This window comes from Chanodichthys erythropterus, chromosome 20, assembly GCF_024489055.1.
Source record: "Chanodichthys erythropterus isolate Z2021 chromosome 20, ASM2448905v1, whole genome shotgun sequence".
Classification (NCBI taxonomy): domain Eukaryota; kingdom Metazoa; phylum Chordata; class Actinopteri; order Cypriniformes; family Xenocyprididae; genus Chanodichthys; species Chanodichthys erythropterus.
Genome location: NC_090240.1, coordinates 15,648,843 through 15,673,711, shown reverse-complemented (window position 1 = coordinate 15,673,711; position 24,869 = coordinate 15,648,843). Strand labels below are relative to the sequence as shown.

The window sequence follows — 24,869 nt, the reverse complement described above, 5'->3', positions numbered from 1 at the left end:
ACATTTGTGGTGAGATCTTAGCAATTCTCCAGTTTGTGGGCTGCTTCTACTTGGGTCTTTACCTTAGAGGTCTAAATTCTTTACTGTCTGGCTCCACCACCAAATCTGCAGTGGTTTCAATGACTTGTAGATTTTCAACCTCAGCGACAGATACAGGATGTTTTGTGTCTCAGTGGCACTTTTTGATTGGTTTAATGGTACGATTACATAATATAATCGTGTTTTTTTGCGTACAGACGACGACGTTGTCAAAATGATCGTGAAAACGATTAAAAACACTGTATTGTTCATGCCAGGCCAGTAGTTGGCGATGTCACTTTGTAAAGAAACACTTGACAAGACAAGGTTAGTTCATTCATTCAAATTAATTTATGAATTTATAATTCAAAAATATTTTTAAAAAACTATTGAAATCAATGAGATTCAAGATGTGAGAAAAATTTCATTATTCTTTTACTTGATGCTTATACCACATGCCATTCCTATTACTTTTTTCCCTTTGAAACCATTATAAATGTTTCTGAAATGTTTTCCCTTTTCTTCGTGGTGGACTCTTGTATATATCATTGTCCTCTAAATGTCAGTCGGTGTTTATGTTCTTGTTGGGCTTTCCATTCAGAGCTTGCATGTACCAATGTCCCAAGTTGGGCTGGAACACAAAGTTCGTTCATTGCAGGATATTGCGCACAATGTGAGGATCTGTTGAAGCTGGAGCTATTTCTGGAAGAGAGGAGAGTGCAGAGGTGAAGAATCATGGGAAAATTGGTACGAGGGTGTAAGTTTCTTCCAAAATACGGACTTCCCTTTAGCTTTCTGTCATTTCTATGTCTGTTTATGTCCAGATTGTCTGTTCAATTCCTCTTCTGTTCTTTCATTTGGGATTGAAGGGGAGGGTTTTCTCTCTCAAAGGATGTCCTTTTTGCTGGAGAGCTTTGGCATGCCTGTTCTGGATGGCTAAAATTAAGTGAACAGTCCCTCCTTGTCTCTGCTCCGTGCCCTGGGGGCCGTCCCTACCCCGACTACCCGCTCTTGGCACACCGTCGGCCGGGCAGTAGGTTAGTCTGTTGATGGGTGGTGCAGTCACACCTCAGAGAGCGCTGGACCTGTGAGACGTGATTTTGCACACTTGGTTAAAAGGGGAGGGGTTACTTAGTGCAGGTAATGGCGCGCTGATTCTTTTTTTTCAGTCGGGTCCTTGACTCTAGTGGACTTTAGCAGTGGAAAGGTAAGCTTTATAATGTACTTTCTCTGCTCACCTCACTAGGGCACACAGAAAGCTCACTTTTAGGGCTAAATTTACATACACACTACCTAAGTAACCTTTACTAAGTAACTTTTGGTTCCATAAGGTTGCATTAATCTGTAAGCTTTTAAAGTGTTTTCATGTGAGTACCAAATATGTGAGTACTGAATTTATGTGAGTACCTAAGCACCATCATATTGTGTTTAGGACTTTCATTTAAGTAGACAAAATACTCTGGGTCAGTGATAGACTATTCATTTATTTCATCATCTGCAACAACAATGGCTTTGTATTATTTTCATTTTGGGGCTTTTTTATAGCAGATATTGATATTTGTGTGGACAGTGTTATATGTTATTGACCCTTGGTTAAAGGCAAGGAAAATGAATAGAGTGTGCATGGGAAAAACTAGAAGCTGAAATTAGTAGAAAGAGAGGAAATCCAAGCATTAAGGAGCTGTAAAAGAGAAACGGAAAGGCAGCTGATGAATTTCATTTGGGTGGGCTTACTGAACTCCTGGAGCAGCCAAGTAAATCAACGTGATCTGGCTGAGATCTCGCTCTCTCTCTCTCTGTGTGTGTCTCGGAGAGGGGTGATAACACAAGACAATCTCGTTTGATTAACCAATAAAGTGGGCTTTCTTAGTAACCGTGGAAGTTTAAATGGGACACTTTAATACATAACACATAATGTTTGTCATGGGGCATTTTTACAGGGCATTTGCTAACGTCTGAAGCAGCTGATCTTGAATGTTTGCTCAAAGTGAATGAAAGACTTGCTCTTCTTGTTAAGCAATTATATTAAGGTTTCTCAACCATCTTAGTCATACTGAAGAAGTCTTGTGTCACAGTACAGTCAAAGGAACAAACGGTTATGACCCTATTAAAGTGACATCCCAATGTGGAGAGGGCAGGCTGCAGATGTTCCTCTGCTTCTCAAGTTGTTTTGCTTCAGCACAAGATTTTACATTGGATATTGAGTGATGTCCCATCCCTGTACCATCTTTGCCAATTATTTATTATGAAATATTAACAAAAATGTCCTTAACATCAAACAGGTTATATATATATATATATATATATATATATATATATATATATATATATATATATATATATATATATATATATATATATATATATATATATATAATATGAACTATATAGGTCCAATATGCTAAGCTTTAGAGGTTTTGGTTCATTCCTAGTGTTCTAGGTGTTGCATCTATTTGTTATGATGTTCTGGGTGGTTTCTAGGGTTATTATGTGGAAAGTTGGGTGTTCTGGGTGGTTGCTAGGGTGTTGCTATGTGTTTGTTATGATGTTCTGGCTGATTGCAAGGGCCATTATGTGGGTAGTGGAGTGTTCTGGGTGGTTGCTATGGTGTTGCTATGTGGTTATGATGTTTTGGGTGGTTTCTAGAGTTAAAATTTGGGAACTGGGGTGTTCTGTGCGGTTGCTAGGGTGTTGTTATGTGGTTATGATATTATGGGTGTTTGGTAATGGTAATTTTGTGGGTAGTGGGCTGTTTGTGTGGTTTCTAAGGTGTTCCTATGTGGGTGTTGCTATGTGGTAATGATGTCCTGGCAGGTTGCTAGGGTGTTGCTCTGTGGTTGTGATGATGTTCTGGTTGTTTGATAGGGTTATTATGTTCCGTGTGGTTTCTAAGGTATTCCTATGTGGTTGTTCTAGGTTAGGGATGGGCAATATCAGTCCTGGAGTGCCACTGTCCTGCAGAGTTTAGCTCCAACCCTAATCAAACACACCTGAACAAGCTAATCAATGTTTTCAGGATTACTAAAGCTACAGGCAGGGGAGTTTTTTTTATCAGGGTTGGAGCTAAACTCTGCAGGGCAGCGGCACTCCAAGACCAACGTTGCCCATCCCTGTTCTAGGTGATTGCTAAGATTATTTTGTGGGTAGTGGGGTGTTATGGATGGTTACTAGGTGGATGGATGGTTACTTTATTATGTTCTGGGTGGTTGCTATGGTTATTATGTGCATAGTGGAGGGTTTTAGGTGGTTGCTAGGGTGTTGCTATGTGGTTACGATGTTCTGGGTGTTTTTTTAGGGCAGGGGTTTTCAAACCTGTCCTGGGGGACTGGGTTGCACATTTTGCATGACTCCCTCATCTAACATGCTTGATTCAACTCAAGACCTGAAGTAGGTGTGTCAGATAAGAGAGACATGCAAAACGTGCAGCGTTGGAACAGGACAGGTCTGAAAACCCCTGTTCTATGGTTTTGCTATGTGGGTGGTGGTGAGGTGTTCTGGGTGGTTACTAAGGCGTTGCTATGATGTTCTGGGGGGTTGCTAGGTTTATAATGTGGGTAGTGGAGTGTTCTGGTTGGTTACTAGTTGATTGCTAAGATGTTGTGTGTGGTTTATGTGGGTGGTGGGGTGTTCTAGGTGGTTGCTAAGGTGTTGCCATGTGGTTGTTATAATGTTCTGAGAGGTTGCTAGGGTGTTTCTATAGGGTTTTGCTAGGGTTATAATGTGGGTAGTGGAGTGTTCTGGTTGGTTACTAGTTGATTGCTAAGATGTTCTGTGTGGTTTCTTGGCAAGAGATCACCTGTTTCATCTTTTTTTTTTTTCATCCAAAGGGAAAATTGGATGAAAGGGGAAATTTCATTAGTAAATCATAAATACTACTTCTAATTGTTTTTACACATTAAGCTTGGATTTAAAAAATTATTTTAACATTAAAAACAACACACTTCACCTTTAAGTGTTCTGTAGGAGGGTTTTCACAGGTGACAGTTGGAGATGCCCATTGTACCTCAAGACAATGGCTGAAGAGTGAAGGACTCAAGTGGCTGTATGCGATGGTGCCAGCTCATTGAAGCAGTGGTTATGGCACCTAACGGGCACATGCTGGATTTCTCGCCAGCTGTCCAAACAGGGTCCAGAAAGAGAGAGAGAGAGAGTGGAAAAGAGTGCTAAACCCCTCTACCTCTCTGCCAAATGGAAAAGTGCACATCCAAAGACAAAGCTGCATTATGCTCCACTGCTGGGACGTCATACATGGCTAAAACCAAACCAAACCGGGTGTACAAACATGGTGCATGATGAGATTGTGCTGTCTGTTAGTCTTGGTCCTAATCAGAAGTGTTAACATACATATTGGCATTTGAGGAGGGCATGTGGGCGTGAGGCATTTTATAGTCACGCGCTACACAGAGGGATTGTTACGTAGAGCGTTTTTAAACACATTTCTCACCACAGGATGCGTCACTTTCAGATAAAAGGTTTTGTCGGGTTTTTTGTCTTTGTTCTCAGCATTGAAAGATGAGCTGCTGTACAAGGAAAGAGAGACAGAGGCCTGACATCCGCAGGAGAGTTCAGGTCAGTGAGGGGAGTTGTACGGAAGCAATGGCAGAGCAGAACGCAAGATTTATTTGCAGAAATAGTGAACTAATGACAAAAAATAAAGGATTTCAGAAGGTGACTGAAAGAGAAGCTTGAGTTGAGGGTCAAAAAAGAGTTTTTTTTTTTAAATGTTGTGTTTGTGTTTTCCAGGCGGGGAAGGGCGAGCCCCACGTCTTTAAAGAGAAGACCTTCAAAAAGAAGCGCCAGTGTGGGGTGTGCAGGCAGAGCGTGGAGAGTTTGGGCTCTTTCTGTCGAGGTGAGTGACATCTGATCATTATTGCAAGGTTTTGATGCCAAGGACACCCAGATATGCTTTCCTTGTGACATTTTCATATATAAAAAGATGTATTTTTGTCTCATGATTTATGCTAAAAAGAAGCATGTTATTATAAAGAAAACATGTTATTTGAAAGATTAAATTTTTTATTTTTAATATTACCATATGGAAGAAAAAGCAAATTATGAAGTTAAATATTATCTTGAAAATGTTTAATACTAAGTATATTTAAATTATGGAAGCTTGTTTCTGCCACTGAATAAAAAATAACAAAGGTAACTGCGACTTTTTATCTCACAAATTGCTTGATATAAACTCACAACTGCGAGTTATAAAGTCAGAATCACGTGATATAAAGTCAGAATTGTGAGATATAAACTTGCAATTCTGAGAAAACAGTCAGGTTTCGAGTCGCAATTCGAGTCGCAATTCTGACTTTATTTCTAGCAATTGTGAGTTTTTATATTACAATTCTTACATTATGACTCTCAATTCTGACATTATAACTCGCAATTTGATTATTTTTCAAAATTTTTAGTTTATATCTCTGAATTCTGACTATAACTCGCAAATGTGAGTTTACATCTTGCAATTCTGACTTTTTCTTGCAATTTTTAGTTTATATCGCAATTCTTACTCCATATCTCTCAATTCAGACTTTATAACTTGCAATTGTGAGTTTACATCTCGCAATTCTGACATTATAACTCGCAATTCTGACTATTTCTCGCAATTTTTAGTTTATATCTCGCAATTCTGACTATTTCTTATAATTTTTAGTTTATATCTTGCAATTCTTACATCATAACGCTCAATTCTGACATTATAATTCGCAATTTGACTATTTTTCGCAATTTTTAGTTTATATCTCTGAATTCTGACTTTATAACTCGCAATTGTGAGTTTATATCTCACAATTCTCACTATTTCTCGCAATTTTTAGTTTATATCTCGCAATTGTGACTTTATAACTCGCAGTTGTGAGTTTTTCTCACAATTCTGACTATTTCTCGCAATTTTTTGTTTATATCTCTCAATTCTGACTTTATAACTCGCAGTTGTGAGTTTATATCTCACAATTCTGACTATTTCTTATAATTTTTAGTTTATATCTTGCAATTCTGACTTTATAACTCGCAGTTGTGAGTTTATATCTCTCAATTCTGACATTATAACTCGTAATTCTGACTATTTCTCTCAATGTTTAGTTTATATCTCTGAATTCTGACTTTATAACTCGCAATTGTGAGTTTATATCTCACAATTCTGACTATTTCTCGCAATTTTTAGTTTATATCTCACAATTCTGACTATTTCTTATAATTTTTAGTTTATATCTTGCAATTCTGACTTTATAACTCGCAGTTGTGAGTTTATATCTCACAATTCTGACTATTTCTCGCAATTTTTAGTTTATATCTCTCAATTCTGACATTATAACTAGTAATTCTGACTATTTCTCGCAATGTTTAGTTTATATCTCGCAATTGTGACTTTATAACTCGCAGTTGTGAGTTTTTCTCACAATTCTGACTATTTCTTGCAATTTTTTGTTTATATCTCTCAATTATGACTTTATAACTCGCAGTTGTGAGTTTATATCTCACAATTCTGACTATTTCTTATAATTTTTAGTTTATATCTTGCAATTCTGACTTTATAACTCGCAGTTTTGAGTTTATATCTCTCAATTCTGACATTATAACTCGTAATTCTGACTATTTCTCGCAATGTTTAGTTTATATCTCTGAATTCTGACTTTATAACTCGCAATTGTGAGTTTATATCTCACAATTCTGACTATTTCTCGCAATTTTTAGTTTATATCTCACAATTCTGACTATTTCTTATAATTTTTAGTTTATATCTTGCAATTCTGACTTTATAACTCGCAGTTGTGAGTTTATATCTCACAATTCTGACTATTTCTCGCAATGTTTAGTTTATATCTCACAATTCTGACTACTTCTTGCAATTTTTAGTTTATATCTCACAATTCTGACTATTTCTTGCAATTTTTAGTTTATATCTCTCAATTCTGACTTTATAACTTGCAATTGTGAGTTTATATCTTGCAATTCTGACTATTTCTCTCAATTTTTACTTTATATCTCGCAATTCTGAGAAAAGAAGTCAGAATTGTGAGATAAAAAGTTGCAATTACCTTTTTTTATGCAGTGTCAGAAACAAGCTTCCATATTAAATAAAGTATAAAACCGAAGAGACATTAACAACAATATTTATTTTTCACACTTAATCCTTTTACAGTTTTACAGTTAAATTTACTTTAACTTAAACTTTTTGTAAAAATCTTTCCATGTCAGTGATGTTGTTAGCTAAAACTAATACTAAAATTATTAAGAAATAATTAAAAATAAAACAGTTGTTAGCATATGAAATAAAAACCTTAAACATAAAAATGTAAACAAATTAAAGCTATATAGAAATATTTAAAAATAATAATAAAATCAGAGCACATAACAAAATGACTATAATAGTATGATAAATTATATAAACTACATTATACTATAATAGTATATACATAATACTAAAATAACAGTTCCATGGACCCCCCTAGACCCATAATGTTTTTTAAAGTATTTTTTCTAAACTTTTTATTGCCATTATTCAGAAAAAAAAAAGATTTTAGATGAAGGTCCCTGATTCAAACTCCTATAAATGATGTCACATCTCATGGTTCAGCGGGGGGTTCCCTAAGATTCTCGGTACGCCACTGCTGCCCAATGAAAGCACATCAAACCCAGTCAGTATTCCTTCCTAACACATCTCTCTCTTTACCACCCACAGTCTGCAAAACAGCCACTCATAAGAAATGCGAAGCCAAGGTAAGACATTTTTTTTTCTTATTTATCTCAAGTTCATAATGTGTTTATCAATGTCTCTTTCACTCCCTCTTCAGATTAACATGGGCGTATAAAATGGGAGTTTATGTAGTTAAAGGCGAGATCTCTCCCTCTCTCTCTCGCTCGATCTCTGTGTTTCCTGCACTGAAGGCTTCCCTGTGTTGGGACGGCAGTGTTGGCAGCCGCACCCCAGCACCACACAGCCGCAGTGAAAGACTCATTGATAAGGCCAATGGATGCCAGCGCTGGCACACCCAAATCAGGCACCTCTCCAGAGGAGCACCCTGGGATCTAGAGTCCCAAGCCACGCTGTAAAGCTGTTTGCTTTATTCACAGTTACTGACGTTGTATAGAGTAACTACTGTGATACCCAGTTTTATATAACTCTATTCGTCACTCTTTGGCACTGGCAAATGTTTAATGTGCGAAGAAACAGTGAGTGGTTTAACATGCCACATGGTTATTCAATCAGCAAATCGCCAACCCACTGAAACGCTCTTTATGACACAGGAGCTGAGCTCACTGACTCAATAGGATCATTTTCAGGTGTGAGTTCCTGTAATTACTAGGTTAAATGATGTGCAATGGATGAATTTCAATGATTATGTGGAATCAGAGTACTTTTTACCAGGCAAAGTTTGGTGAGAAAAAGTTTATTTTTGAGAAACCTGGCCTGCCATAAATATAAGGGGTTTTTTTTATTAAAAAATATGTTTTTGTACCTGTAAAATTTTGATTATTTATATTTGTCTTTGTATATGTCTCTCTCTGAAACTTGAATGAGACATTGTTTTGGTCACTTAATGTGAATCATCCACATACACTACCAGTCAAAAGTTTGCAGGTAAGATTTTTTAATGTTTTAAAGTCTCTTATGTTTACCAAGGCTGCATTTATTTGCTCAAAAATACAGTAAAAAACGAATGTTTTTACAATTTGAAATAAAATAAAATAGGTAATGGCAACTTTTTTTCTCACAATTCCGTAAAAAAGATTTTATATATATATATATTATTTTTTTTCTGTAGTGGAAACAATCTAATGTATTTTAAAATGTAATTTATTCAGGTGATGTCAAAGCTGAATTTTCAGCATCATTACTTCAGTCACATGATCCTTCAGAAATCATTCTAATATGCTGATTTGCTGCTCATGAAACATTTCTGATTATTATCAATGTTGAAAATGGTTGTGCTGCTTAATATTTTTGTGGAAACTGATGCATTTTTTCAGGATTCTTTAAAAAAATATAAACAGCATTTATTTAAAATAAAAATCTTTTGTAACATTAAAAATGTCACTTTTGATCAATTTAATGCAGCCTTGCTGAATAAAATATTCTTTAAAGCTGCAGCCCGTATCCTTTTTGGGTTAAAAAGAATCCCCAAATTTTTTGAGCAAGTACATAACCAGCCAGTGTTCAAAACTATCTCCTTACTTTAGCCCAATTCACAACGGCAAGCTTGTAATAATGTTTTATAATAAAATCGGTACTGGTGGGTTTCCAGGAGAAATTCGAGCATGCAGCCGTTCATCTTTGCGTCATTACATCACTGTAAACATGAAGAACGAGTCCCAGCTAGTAGGGTATATCACATATAAGGATGGCGGATCATTTATAGCCTTTTCTCACAGCAGCTGGAATAATTAAATTTATCATTTTGATGGCGGATTGTAATCCAGAAAGATCCTAATGACAATCGTCTGGAGATTCACCCGTAGTCAAAAGCAAAAGACTTCAAACTGTGGAGTGGCTACAGAAATTGAAATCTACAGGTAACGCTAATACACACTAAATACACATAGTCACGCAATGCTGATGTTGTTAACATTAACAATTTGAGAACAAAGTATAACAGTAATAATAATTTGCACGGTTTGACGTGATCCGAGCTCAATCATCATTGGAAGCGCGATTGTAATGCTTTTTTCTCAGTCTGTCAGAACAAAAGTGTCAGAAATGTTACTCCATTCTCCGGTGAAAATTCTTATATTGGTCATACTTCAAGACTTCAATCTGTGATTCTGAGGTTCAGTATCCACACCGGTGCGGTGACCAGTGTTGGGCACGTTACTTTAAAAAAGTAATTAGTTATAGTTACTAATTACTTGTCACAAATAGTAACGGAGTTAGTAACTGAGTTACATCATTATAATTGTAACTAATTACCAGGGAAAGTAACTATTGCGTTACTTTAATTCTTTTTAAATATGTCAAATAACTTGAATGCCCCCAATATTAAATATAAGTCTAAGAATAAATTATTCTTGATCCGACTCGTGACTCATGATCCGCTCTTCTTCGCGACATGAAATTTCTCTTTACTGTACTATACGTGTTGGTAGCCTTTAAAGAAAATGTAGTTTCATATTTATGTTTAAATAGTCCTATGTTATGTTTTAAATTAATTTACTTGATTATGAAAAGTGAACAGCATGAGTAAGATAGGATGCATCACAAGATGCGCAATATATCGGGACTCATGGAGTGGGTCAGGCATGACTCTGACCACTTCATTAAGTTTTGTTTTATAGAAAGCCTTTCTTTAAAGTGAATTTTGTTTTGTAAAAATTGTATCTTAGTTTTAATCAATGTTTCATCAATCAATTGCCTGGATTTAATAAATAAGAAGCAAATATAGCAGAGTCATGGAGGCGCCGGCGCGATCACTGGCGCGTGAACTGGAGCGTGTCTTACAGGCTACAGAACCGAAAGTCAGAGGCTGCTTGCCTCACAGACATGAGAAATATATCTATAGAAAGCTTGAAATATCTATAAAAATGAAAATAAATAGGCTACTCTGATTGTGTAGCCTAATCCGAATGAAATGTGCATTTTCTCTCTAGGCGCGTCCAGTATCCGGAGATGAAGAGAGTCAGCAATGTCAGCTTCATCTTTGCAGCTGACACTGATTCAGAAAACATTACTTTATTAATAAACAATTAAAATGTCTCCTTACTGTTTTGGTCACATTCATAATTATGAGAGCCTACTCGGATGAAAACCGCTTCAGTGAGCTCAATTATAGTAACGCAGCATTTTTTTTTTTGCCAGTAATGGTAACGGCGTTGTAATGGGAGAAAAAGTAATTCGTTTGATTACTCGTTACTGAAAAAAGTAGCGGCGTTAGTAACGCCGTTTATTTATAACGCCGTTATTCCCATCACTGGCGGTGACTGGCAGCAAACATTAGATTCATCCACTGAGGAGTCGAGCCGATGCACAACCCACATAAAGATGATAATTCCACAAATAAATGCAGTTGGAGGTTTCAAACAGAGATGGCGACAAAGAGGCAAAACTTAAAAAACTCTTACTGACTCCAAACGTTTTGGAGTGTCACCATGGAGGAAAAACAGAACTGTTATCCTGGATAAACTTCTGATATTGTTTTTTCTATCGAGGTAAAAGTTGTTAGAAGACAGATTGCATGATCCATGTTTTACTCTCTTTTTGTGCTTGACAAGTGTTAATTATGTATCCTGTGTGGATTTGTTTGTGCTGAATAGTGATGACTGTGTCATGATTCATGCACTCACTCTTCTTTAGACATCCGGGAGCCTGTTCATTTCCCAGTCATGGCCATTCAGGACCCTCAGTGTGACAGTCATCATCTTTGTCCTAGTAGGGAGTGTCCACCCTAGAGACCACAACTTGAAAGAAAACTTATCGGCCCTCTAGAGTGTCAACCAGCCCTCCCTCTCTTAGCACCTCGCAAGACGGAACAAAGACAAATTTCAAGTACACTTAAGCCCTCTAATAAGTCAGAATACCATGGCAACGGCCCAAGTCATGGGTTCAGGGAGCGTCCGACAAACTCTTGCTCCATATTATAAAACGTTATTCAGCGTAGACTCAGAAATCAAAACAGTGATCACTCCCGCAACGCAAACCTCAAATCTCACTTTTTAAATGATTACACACTGTATTTGACCCTAAACAGTACTTCATTTCAAAAGTATAACCTGCAGATGTTTTATTCGGCACTGCAGAAATCATCGTAAGCCCTCCTCCTCTGCTCTTTAATATAGAAAATCCACTCTAACACCATTCAGCTGTTTCAAGCTGCTCTCTTAAGCTTTCGTCCCCTCCCTGGGCTATTATATGTGAATGGTTTTTTATTCACCTCCTCATAGCTCTGGCCTTATGGGATTTTACACAGATTTGGAGCTGCACACTTTTAAATGGCTTCATCTGTGAATTGAATGGGAATGTCTATATGTTAAAAGCTCTTTTAGAAATACAGATATGTGGACCATAGAGAATAGGAAAGGAGCCAGATACTTTATAGAGGAAGCACTCTCTGACACAAATGGCTAGTTAACTTCAGAAGTCATTGGGGAGTTATTAAACTCCAATAGTTTGAGTCGCAGAAGTCCTTATAGAGTTCCTTATGAAGTAAAATGACAGTTTGAGATGTGATGCCTGGCCATATTTTACCTGTTAATGGCAGTAAAGTAGTTTGTTGCTTGGGTGTCATGTAGGAACTGGTCAGGACCACCCGTCCACCAACCAGCCGTTTTTGTTTCATTATATTTCATGAATACTTCTGTCACGACTCAAGCATCTTCTAACAGCACTTCAGTAAAACAATTACATTCATCTATGATATGAATTACAATCTATGATGGACAATAACTATAGATATAGTTCTACAAATCATTTTAAATATAAAGGAATAGCAGAGTTCACACCACAACTGTAACGATGCCAACACAGAGAAACGATATCATTGCAATCACTTTCAGAACGATTTTTTTCTAGCTGATCCTGACTTTAAAGAGCTTGAGCATTTAAAGGGCCAGACGACTTAATTCCAGTGCGTGCTTAGAATAAACAGACTGATATCGCCGGCCCATGACCTGACTAATAGAGTAGGAGAAACAGTTAAGTAATCCTAAATAAAAATAATACAAAGATAAAAAATACATTTTATAATTTATTATTAGTATTTATTCTAGATGGCATATTTAATATAATAAATAAAGTTGTCTGTTTTAAGTGAAATTTTTGATGTTTAAAACCCACAACCAATAATCTACCAACCAATATAAATATCCCAGCTTTCCCCAGGACAAGAGCTGGGAACAGACGGTGTTCATCAGGACTGACTCTTTGCTCTTTTGAGTTTAAGATAAATTCTATTTATATCCGTCATTGTTTGGGTGAAATGTTCACTCAGTAGAGATGAGTTGGCTGTGTCTGGTCTGTAACCAATAAACATAGTTAAACCACCACTAGTGTAGCCTACAGTGACGGTGACTAAAAGTCTCATTTTTATTTTTTACCCACTTACATGGAAAACCCCAGTTCTTTTTTCCCAAAATGCATTTCCTGAAAACAGACATGAAAGTGAATTATTGTCAGTACTGCTCGCTTTGTTTGTGTGTCTGTCTGGCGTGATACACCCTCATCTACAACCTTAAACCACAGGAAATAACCTCCAGCCCACTAACAAGCGATTGACTCATATTTAACTTGCTTTTAGCATTGAAGATCAAGCGTATAGCTGTTAGTGAGCCAAATTGACAAATCACAGCTCAAGAGTTCCAGTTTGCATAACTGACTTAAAAGTGCAATATGTAAGAATTTTTCAGTAAAATATCCAAAAACCACTAGGCCATTGTTATATATTTTGTTCACCTGAGTACTTACAACATCCCAAATGTTTGCAACTATTTGTAAATCGTGAGAAAATTGGAATTTTATCCAAGGCTCCGGGACGTGTGAGGAGTCACCTGTCAATTGCGTCATGCCCGCGTTACCCTCGGTTTCCGCTTTTATTTTGTAGAAACCATGGAAACACCAAAGACGCTTTAATATTAACATGTTTTATTAGAAAAGAGAACAAATGTTTGGGTTATAGCTCAACATGTTTAGTCTTATTGTTTAAATCTAATTTTCTTGATGTTTTGCGAGTCTCATGCTTTACCATGCCTCAGAGAAAAACACTATTTTGTGAAGTAGCTAACATAGCATAATCAGATGCAGCTTTATTTTTAGTAACAGTAATACAGCATTTTCTCCATCATATAATACGTTTTAAAATGAATTGCATGTCATTTATCAACACAATCATCCAGCATTTAATCTGATATTGTAAAATGGATCGATCTTACTGCAGTGTGTAACAGTGTCTCACAGCAGCCGCCGAGTGAACGCACAGAGTAACATAATAACATCATTTTCAACACTCTCAAATGTATCTAATATGATAAACAGAGCTGCGTTTCCTCATACTCATGACCGGAAAAGCGGAAGCGGCGCCGGCGACTGTGTCATAATAAAAGTCCCGCTGCTCGTGAGGCGTGTGTTGATCAATCGCTCCAGCTCCTCGTTCAGCTCCACAACACTCGCTCCTGCTCTGCTTCATACTACAGTAACGTTAATAATCACATCCATGAACATGATTTCTTCCCGACTCCTATCCTGATTATTTCCACCGGCCATTTAGGTGGACATGTCCCAAGATTCTGCGCTCAAAGCTACGCCTTTGTTTTGAATAGGCCTCTAGCGGACAGAAAATATTACATAGTGCACCTTTAATGTTGACATTGTCATGTTCAGATCACGCCTGTGAAGCATTTTATAATGTTTCAGGCTGAAAAGTGTTGTAAAGTCTAACACGTGTCAAAAGGACTCTGTTGCAAAATCTAGTGTGCTTTTGTTAAAAAGTTTAGCATAATTTCTACTTATAGTATTGGGGCAGTTGTGGCCTAATGGTTAGAGAGTCAGACTTGCAACCCGAATGTTGTTGGTTCGAGTCTCAGTACCTGGCTATATAGGCAGTTCAGGGTCTGTGGCATTTTCCATAGGGACCCCAATACGTCAGTATCAATGTAACGTTAAACATGACTGACTGGGAATGTCTTGGTTACCCTCGTTCCCTGAAGGATTGAACAAAGATCCCTCCTGCCACAGCGTCGAATGGCCCTGATCCCTGTCTCAGCTCCCCAGGAAAAAATGAATGAGTGAGTGCGAGCCGGCCCTATATACCTGTATGTCCAGGGAGGAGAGGCTCAGCATGCAAATCTCACTTGGCAATATCCATTGGCTCATTTTGTTACCACTCAAAGGTGATTGGGCTCCCAAGTGAGACCCCAATATGTCAGTATCAATCACTCGTCTCCATTCCTTCCTTCAGGGAATGAGGGTTACATCAGTAACCGAGATGTTAAAGAGTGCTATGGTAAAATAAAATTTAATTTCTTATGAAACTTGTATGTCATTTAGTACATTTTAAAATATATTAAACTTTATATGTAATGTCAAATAACACTACAGTTTAAGTAATCACATACTTGTGCTTTAATATCTCAGTCAACACATCAAAATAAGTGCACTTCTTTAAAGCATGACAAAAGTTATTAAAACAATGATCTAAAAGTTAAACTCGGTTGTATTTTTGTGTTTTCCACGCATCCTGTGAGCGGTAGGGTCTTATCTATGTGCCAGAGTGGAAAATTCAGTCCATGGAGAAAAAGAGATATAGAAGGAGGGGAAAAAGAGATTTAGGGGACCAGAGAGGGGAAAAAAAAGAGGAATAGATGGCAGAGTAGCCCGTCAGATGGAGGAAGAATCATTTCTGCCACTTTTCAAGGGAAAAATGATCGTATTTCCTCTTACGCTGGTCATGGTACTGGGTGGCTGAAGTGGGATATGAACTGATATAAATGAGGGAAGTGAATGGGTGGGCTCTTCCAGTAAATCTTTCACTTCATCACCCCTCTTTATAAGCTCATCAGTGCCATGTGTTTCCCAAGCTTCCCCCAGGCCAGTGTGTGTATATTTCATTCTAACTGTGTGTGTCTCTGCTTTGTCCAAAGCAGTGCTAGTTTCGTTTTGCATCATTTAGAGGTTGGCGCTCTGACTCAGAGGTCTGGATTACATCCGACTCCTAATGTTGGGTAACGAGGAGAGGGATATGCCAAAAACCTACACTAACAGAACTAACAGGGTATAAAACCATGATAGTATCAACTGCTGCTGCAGTCTGGGATGCTGTGTCATGCCATTTAAGCTGTAAAAATATAAAAACATGTTTTTTTCTGTCCTCCAATTGCGAGACTTACGTTTGACTTCTAACAGTAATTTTGAAGATCGGTTTTCTCTATTGAAGAACTGGAACGTGATCCCAGTAGCAAAATGAAGAGCAAAGGTTGACCTGAAGTTGCTGCTGATGTGTTGGCGGATGCTATTTGAGGCGATTAAGCTGATGATTCATTAAGCAAACTTCTAGCTGACATTGAGTTAAACACATTTTTTTAAGCCTGTGTCATTTCCATGCAATTTGTTTTTGTCACAAAATTGTATTGGTACTTCAGACCCTCATCAAAGTTTTTTATGCTGTTCTAAAAGTTCATAATTTTGTTTTAGGGGTCTGCTTCAACAGGTTTACATCCATCCAAGGCCAAAAGCACATTATTATTATTATTATTTTTTAATTTAAGTCTTTATTAACCCCTCCTTTCCTGTAGAAATATGGACAAACCCAACAGTTGGTTCAACTGTAACTAACAGTTATTAAGTAAATTTAAAACAACGGTAGGGTTTGTCCATATTTGAACCAAACATGGGTGGAAACAACCCAGCATTTTTTTTTTTGGAGTGTACTCTGCTCTGATTGGTCAGTCTGTTGTGATTGGTCTACCACTTTCAGTGCATGTAGGAAACAAAATGCCCATTACCAAATCTGAATTTCAGCTCTGGATCATCATAAATTAGTTAAATTGTTACGTAGGTTTGTGCAGGAAGTGAGAGTGGAATTACTAACGACTCGTTTCAGACAGTTCAGAATTAGTTCTTTCTGGGAGATAATAACTCAATTTAATCATGCAATTTGATCTTTGAAACTTTGCAGACCTTTTACATTCACAAACAAATATATTACACACTGCATTAAAGGTAATATCCAAAAAACGGTAACACATGTACTTACATGTACTGTAGTAATAACAGTAAATAAATACAACTAACTTTAAACCAAATTAGCCCTAATTATATAGTAGGTACATGTTAATTAATATTACTTGTTACTTAAATGTATAGTTATACTGTAACAGGGATACCTTAAATTAAGTGTAGCCCAAAAAAGCATAATAGGGGCACTTTTAATTAATTAATTGCCTTATTATTATTATTATTATTAAAAAAAAAAGAAGAAGAATAAATAGGACACAAAAAAAGCATATTGTCATTGCATTTTCTCTGCTCTTTTTCTCCTAAAAAATGCTTTAGATAAAATCTGTTTCGTATTCTTGTTGGCATGAGTTTCACATTGCATTTTGTCATCAGTGTAATTGCAACCATGAAACTATATCCATATGCATAACTGATGAAAGATGCCCATAACTGAAGTGCATTCTTCAATATGTCCATGTCTTTGTATTTATAGCATGCATAAAGGATTGTATAAACACATGAGATCAGAAAAACTAGCCATAGCTCAAACCGGCTGATTGTATTCTGTTAATTGTTTAGTTTTATTTCTGTTTGGAGGGAATGTATTTACTTCTGTTTATTCATATCTTTCCATTTTGATTGGCTGCTTCACTCTGGAGATCTGTGATTCCTGTTTAGTTTGGCAATAAGACAATAGAAGGGGTGATCTAATACTGAAACTCCTATTAGTGAGACTAAAGAAAGTTAATTAGAAGATGATTACAGCTCAGTCTGGTTTGTGTATACATCTTGTCTGCTGGAGTTTGGAGAGTAGGCCTATCTCAGCTATATATCTCCATGTAAGGAATCAATCCAAATAAAAAGATGTAATCACATTGTGTGTGAACGCCGACCTCTGTGTATTCCCAGCCTCTCCCGTGGGAACACGCACACAGCTGCTCGAGGCTTGTTAATGCACAAAATCACAGAGAAATAAGGAGCGATGCATTAGACAGTGCTGTCAGAGGACATGCATATGTTTAGGTGCTTCTATATGACAATCTAGAAAGGCGTTTTGTCTGCATGCAGTTATTCCTGCCCATCTGTCAGTATATGTCAGTCTTGACTGCATTTTGTTGGGCATAGATCATGGCAGCCTTTTACTCTGATGCTCCTTTACAGAAAATTATGACATCACTCACATATTCATACAAAATATTATTGGTGATGATAATAATAATAATAATAATAATAATAATATTTTTTTATGAATATGTGAGGGATGTCTTAATTATCTAATAATGTCTAACAATAACAATTTATTATTATGGTTATTATTACATTTTCTCATATATTTATTTTCAATAATAATACTAATAATTGTGACGTTGTTGTTACAAATTAATAATAACTATTATTTTCCACATGTTTATTTTCAATAACAACCATATTATTAATACTATTATTATATATACACTATTTTTATATTATTATTATATAAATGACCCTGTTTTTGTTTTAAATTAATAATAATAATGGTAATAAATAAATTATCCTGTTATTGTTATAAACTAATAATAATAATCTATTTATTTTCTATATGTTTATTTTCAATGATAACAATATATATATATATATATATATATATAACAACAATAATAATAATTATAATATTTCACATATATTTTGTTTCAATTATTTTCAATAATAATAATAATTATTATTATTATTAATATTATATAAATTACCCTGTTGTTATAAATTCATGATAATAATAATAATTATTATTTATTTTCAAGATATTTTATTCTATTATTTATTTCTATATTATTATAGTTATAAATTATTGTTATTTTTAATATTATTTGTCCATACTTTTTTCCCATTTTGACTTTTTTTTTTCAAGACATTTTAATTCTCATTACTGTAAATTGTTTTTTTTTTACATTAATATACAATTTAGAAAAAAATCAGCATAAACTGAATATTGTTCAACACTCATAATTACATTCATAATGATCCATTTGATTTAAACTAATAAATCAGTTTTTTCACATCTGTTTGAATTACAGTAATGGGAATGGTTCTTTATTAAAAACAAAAAGAAAACATGATGCAAAAAGATCTTGATGGTCCTAAAACAGGCTTAATTTTCTTTAAGCAAAACATAATTTATCACTTTTTTAATGACCTGGACACGTTCTTGACGCGTCCTGAGATGTACACTCACTATTGAGGGCTCTTTCTGTTAGTCAGCAGTGAAGAACGTGTGTAACAGGATCTGCTCCTCCTGAGACCCCTGCATTCTACTCGGAATAATCACAATAATTACACTGTTTACACCCGAGCCCACCGTCCACCCTCGCTCTCGTCCCACGCTTCCTTCACCGCACTGACATCCCTCCATCTCTCTCCCCCTCCTTCCTCCATTTCCTCTGCTCTTGTATTCATCTCCACCCTTCTTATATTCCTGCCCTGCTTACAGTATGACTCCTTGTTCCTTCTCTAATCTGCACCTCCTCTCCCTGTCCACGTTTTTATCTCTACATACATCTCCAGACCCCAGCACACAGCAAAAAAGAACATTTCCTCTCTGCCTCCGAGGAACTCTTAAAAAAGCCTTACACCTCTACGAACAGGAAACGAGTGCGGAGCGGATGGAGCAGCTGCTACTGGGATGACAGTATCAAAGTCTGTGTCCAGAGAAATCAGACCAGGAACTTCCTAGATGCTGAGCCTAAGCAAAGCACTCACAAGCTCCAAAAAATAAAGATAAAAAAATATAAGATCCAGTTAAACTGTGCTATAACTGCTCAAAGTTCAAAGCAGAGAGATATATTTTCTTTTACAGAAAGACTACAACAAACGGCTGGTAGGGACTACAACAGCTTCTTCCCGGGTTGGTGACATCACAAACCCTAAAATTTACATAAACCCCACCCCCGAGAACACACAACAAAGGGGGCGGGGCCATTTTGTGCTGCTTTAGAGAAGAGGAAGAGTTGTTGTAGTCGAGTGTTGTTGACATGCTGTCATTTTACACACAAGGGTCAATTCAACACAAAAGATGAACATGACGGCACATGCTAGTGGATGAGTTGAATCAAATCAATCAAACAATGAGTTGCTATGACAACAAATGAGAACATTCTAGAAGCCATGGAAACAGAAAACAAAGAGTTACAAACTAGAAATCTATGGCTGTGTCCAAAATTGCCCCCTATACCCTTGAAGGGTTAGTTCACCCAAAAATGAAAATTCTGTCATTAATTACTCACCCTTTTGTCGCTCATCTTCGGAACACAAATTAAGGTATTTTTGATGAAATGCATGAGCTTTATGGTACAGTGGTTCTTTATTCAGCAGTTTCTTCTCTCCCCTGTCATTCTCCTACACTGTTTACGTTGTAGACGCAGTTCAGCGCTTCCAGGTTCTGCGTCAGAACACCAGCTCATTATTGGCCGGCTCCTGCGTCAGCATCACACATATGCGTCGTTCTGCTCACGTGACCAGCGTTGGCCAATACTGTGCATATATTTTGTACATGCTATAGGCGGTGTAAAGTTGCTTTTTTAACTGTAAACAGTGTATCTTATTCTGAGCGTGACATCAGTAATGAGCTCAGCCATGTTTCGTTTGGAGCTTTGATTCGGTGGAGCCACCTTAAAGTCAAAACACATCCCTGTCACATAAAAAAAACTCTACTGCTGTGGTATTACACTTGGCACGTGGACCTCTCCTCACCCTTAACGTCCCATTACACGTGGGAACATGTTCCTCTGGGCTCGCTGCAGAACACAGGGGCACAGAACAGGGGCCTGCTGTTACTTCAGAGACAGACGGAGGGAGGAAAGCATGGGAAGGGGGTTGGGGAAGAAAGAATAATGGATAAATAGAGTAATAGCGGGATGAAAGGCTGCTGCAGGAGTCGTGCGTAAGATTTGGTCCTTCAGATGGAATTCTGAGTTTGTTCTGGCTGCAGGCCGGCCGGTCTGAGGGAGGTGGAGCGGATTGGCATTCTGTTAAATGAGGGAAAAATGAAAAGCGGAAAGTGTGGATTGGATAAGGAGAAAGAAAGTCAGAGCGAGTGATGGAGGGAGAGAAAGAAGGTTACATACAGGAAGAAACAAAAGAGTGTTGGCAAGGAGAGGAGGAAAAAGATTAGCGAGAAGTATTTTGGATTCACAAGGAAAAAAAGGAACTATCATGCTTGTGCAGCAACAAAAATTTACCATGGTGACCATAGTTTCCACCAACATAGCATAGTTAATACATGTATTAGTGGTTATTGCTCATACTTGGGGATCTGAACAAACCCCTAATCCTGCATATTAAACTGTGGCGTGTAGCTCGTCCAGCACTATTTGCGCTACGGACATGACTGATGCCTAAAATCTCATTTGGGAGAGATGTGATATTACTTTTCTCAGCAAAAAGACTTATATTTTTTATTTTGTTGTTGGACAATGAAACAGCTGAAAATATCCCAAAGGCACACTTGAGCTCTTTTGATGAGGTCTGCAAGTAACCACCAAGACCTAACATAACCTAACCACCTCCAATAGTGGTAACACGCTAAAAAAAACATTTAGGACAGTAGTAGTGACTGCATAGCAACACCCTGGCAACCACCCAGTGGCATTTTTGTGTGCGGGCAAACACCATTCACATATTTTCTTCAGAAACTATACAAATCTGGTTATGTGGTGTTAACCACTGCTGTCATAAGATAATAATAATAATAATAAATGTTTAAATAGATATAAATATTACACTGTTTAAAGGAGATTCCCTATTAATTTATTATGATTTTTTTAGTAGTAACACTAATAAACACTAATGTGCACTACTGTTCAAAGTTTGGGTCAGTGAGATTAACACTTTTATTCAGCAAGGATGCATTAAATTGTTCAAAAGTGACAGTAAAGACATTTATAATGTTAAAAAAGTTGACTTTTTGAACTTTCTATTCATCAAAGGATCCTAAAAATTTTTTTTTCAACATTGACAATAATCAGAAAAGTTTCTTGAGCAGCAAATCATCATATTAGAATGATTTCTGAAGGATCATGTGACACTGAAGACTGGAGGAACGATGCTGAAAATGCTGACAACCCAGAAATAAATTACATTTTAAAATATATTCAAATGTATTAAACTGTTCTTTTAAACTGCAATAATATTTCACAATCCTGAAGAAAATGTGAATGGTGCTTGCAGTGGCAAAATTCGGTACCCGGTTGCTAGGCGGTTGCTAAGGTACTTGGGGTGGTTGTTAAGGTGTTGCTAGGCGGTTGCTAGGGTGTTCTGGGTGTTTGATAGGCGGTTGCTATGGTAACATGGGTGGTTACTAAGGTGTTGCTAGGCGGTTGCTAAGGTGTTCTGGGTAGTTGCTAGGCTGTTGCTATGGTAACCTGAGTGGTTGCTAGGGTGTTGCTAGGCAGTTGCTAAGGTACTTGGAGTGGTTGGTAAGGTGTTGCTAGGTGGTTGCTAAGGTGTTCTGGGTGGTTGCTTGGTGGTTGCTATGGTGACGTGGGTGGTTGCTAGGGTGTTGCTAGGCAGTTGCTAAGGTACTTGGAGTGGTTGCTAAGGTGTTGCTAGGCGGTTGCTAGGGTTTTCTGGGTGGTTGCTAGGCGGTTGCTATGGTAACCTGGGTGGTTCACAATATTACTGTTTTGTTGATTCTTAAATGCAAATAAATTTGGATAGAATAAGGATTCTTTTGAAAACATCAACAAAAAACAGGCTTTTAAATGGTAGTGTATTATGGTGAAACTAATACAAAGTTCTGTCATGAAACTCTAGATGGCGCAGGCTAATAGGTCTTTAACTCAACCTGCTCGTAATCACATCATTCTTTATAGGGCACAGCTGAGCCAACTAGTAGCCAATGAGCTTGCATGCTCAATCTTCAAAATACTTTGGTAGCATTGCCTTAGCAGTGCAGCACGCTTCAGAAACCCTCCACCTTCCCCAGCTCCACCTGTATAGATCTGTTAAGGGTAATTCATGTATGCTATATTGTACAGCAGCAGCATGTCTGTTTTCGTGTATGTATGGCAGTAGCAAGTCCTGTACCTGTAATAATAATCAACAGCAGCAGCAACAATAAAAGCAGCATCAGATCTAATCCGCCAATACCAAACAGACAACATTGTCATACCCATTACCATGCCAAACACTCAGAGAGATGACATGACAAGTACATTTTTTGTAAAGGAAGACCAAAATACAGTTACAGAGGAAGAGAAAGGGTGAACGAGTAATGTATGAAAACATGAACAGGATGGATGAGGAAATGTTTATGGAATGACTGACACTCAGAGGAAAAAAAAACGAATAGATGCAGGGGGAAAATTACCAGTGGAAGCAGGAAAATGTTCCCAGGGAATTAAAAGGAAAACGAAAAGCGAGAGGGGCACTGAAGAAGAAACATCTGCTCATATGGACAGACTTTAAGAGAGTGTGAGGGTCAGTAATTGAATGGCTCTCAGCGGCTGATGTCTTTAACACAGTCGCAGTGATATCTTTTACACCTGGTAAAAATAGTTACACTGTGTTTCACTTAACACTTATCTTCCCTTACAGCGTTACAGGCAGGTTGTGCAGCTCTCTGTGTGTGGGGAGAGACGCAGAGAGATTTCTTGTCTTTGAATACCGTGGAGAAGATGTCTTTTTTCCACCGAAGTGAAATATTAGCCTTGAGTTCTGTCCGCACTGCGTTTTGAGACATAATCGTTCACTTTCTTCAAATGTGACGGCAGCTTTTTTAGCCAAGAAAAGAGGAAACTTGATATCATAATGGGATCCCACCTAGCAACACACAAAAACACTGATGAGAACAAACACTGGCTGTTGGGATAATAGTGTACTGCACAGTACAACACTGGATTCTGCCTTATTTTGCATTTTTTAAATTCAATTCTATAAAGACTGTTGGCAGTCGGATCCGATAATGAGTCAAGAAAGAAATATCTCCTGATATCATTCATCAAACTGGTAATAGAACAGTAAAACTGCTTACAGTATGTTACTAAATGGTTTTCACCAAAATATGAAGCAGCACTACTGTTTTCAACATTGATAATTACAAGAAATCTTTTTTGAGCATCAAATCATCATATTAGGATGATTTCTGAAGGATCATGTGACTGAAGACTGGAGTAATGATGCTGAAAATTCAGTTTCTTAAGTTCTTCTAAATTATAAGAATGTCGAAATATTCCTGTTTTTACAGTTTTTTGCTCAAATAAATGCAGCCTTTTTGAGCAAAATAGACTTCTTTCAAAAACTTTTTGAAAATGTACAGACCTTAAACTTTTGAGCAGTTGTGTAGTTAATCACATGACCTCATCATGTTGCTTGTGTAGTTTACCATGTTCGGTAAACATCCTGAAATAAAAATAAATTTAATCAAATTTTGTGTAAAATTATATTTTGGCAGTCTGATCGAGAAATACTGTGAGTTAAGAAGCAGATAATCAGATCTATTCATCAAACTGGAAATAGAAGGTCAAGTTACAGTGCATTCATTGCACTGTATAGGATATTGACAGTCACATACTCTGATTGTATGCTACATATTTTGGCAAATATAGCTGGAGATCCAGGTGTTCTATTTATTACCAGCAGTCATATCATCCTGTAGCCCAAGACTGGTTGCCCACTGAAGCTAAGCAGGGTGGAGCCCGGTCAGTACCTGGATGGGAGACCTCCTAGGAAAACTAAGTTGCTGCTGGAAGAGGTGTTAGTGAGGCCAGCAGGTGGCGCTCACCCTGTGTTTTGTGTGGGTCCTAACACCCCAGTATAGTGATGGGGACACTTTTTAGAAAAGCACCGTCCTTCACATGAGACGTTAAACCGATGTCCTGACTCTCTGTGGTAATAAAAATTCCCAGGATTTCCTTCGAATAAAAGTAGAGATTTAAAGGGTTAGTTCACCCAAAAATGAAAATTCAGTCATTAATTACTCACCCTCATGTCGTTTCACACCTTTGCTCATCTTCAGAACACAAATGAAGATATTTTTGATGAAATCATATGGCTCAGTGAGGCCTGCATCTCCAGCAAGATCATTAACACTTTCAATGCCCAGAAAGCTACTAAAGACATATTTAAAACAGATCATGTGACTTCAGTGATTCAACCTTAATGTTATGAAGTGACAAGAATATTTTTCGTGCACCAAAAATAACAAAATAACGACTTTATTTAACAATATCTAGTGATGGGCAAT

General features: G+C 37.1%; 1 protein-coding gene across 2 annotated transcripts in view; it reads left to right on the top strand.

Annotated features, from left to right (window-relative positions):
• Positions 1 to 24,869, top strand: part of tns2a (tensin 2a) — a 70,790-nt gene that overhangs the window by 19,753 nt on the left and 26,168 nt on the right. For both annotated transcript variants that reach the window (XM_067372040.1, XM_067372039.1), the window contains exons 2-3: positions 4,762 to 4,867; positions 7,697 to 7,734. In XM_067372040.1, the coding sequence (XP_067228141.1) occupies positions 4,762 to 4,867; positions 7,697 to 7,734 (144 nt within the window). The remainder of the gene's footprint in view (positions 1 to 4,761; positions 4,868 to 7,696; positions 7,735 to 24,869) is intronic.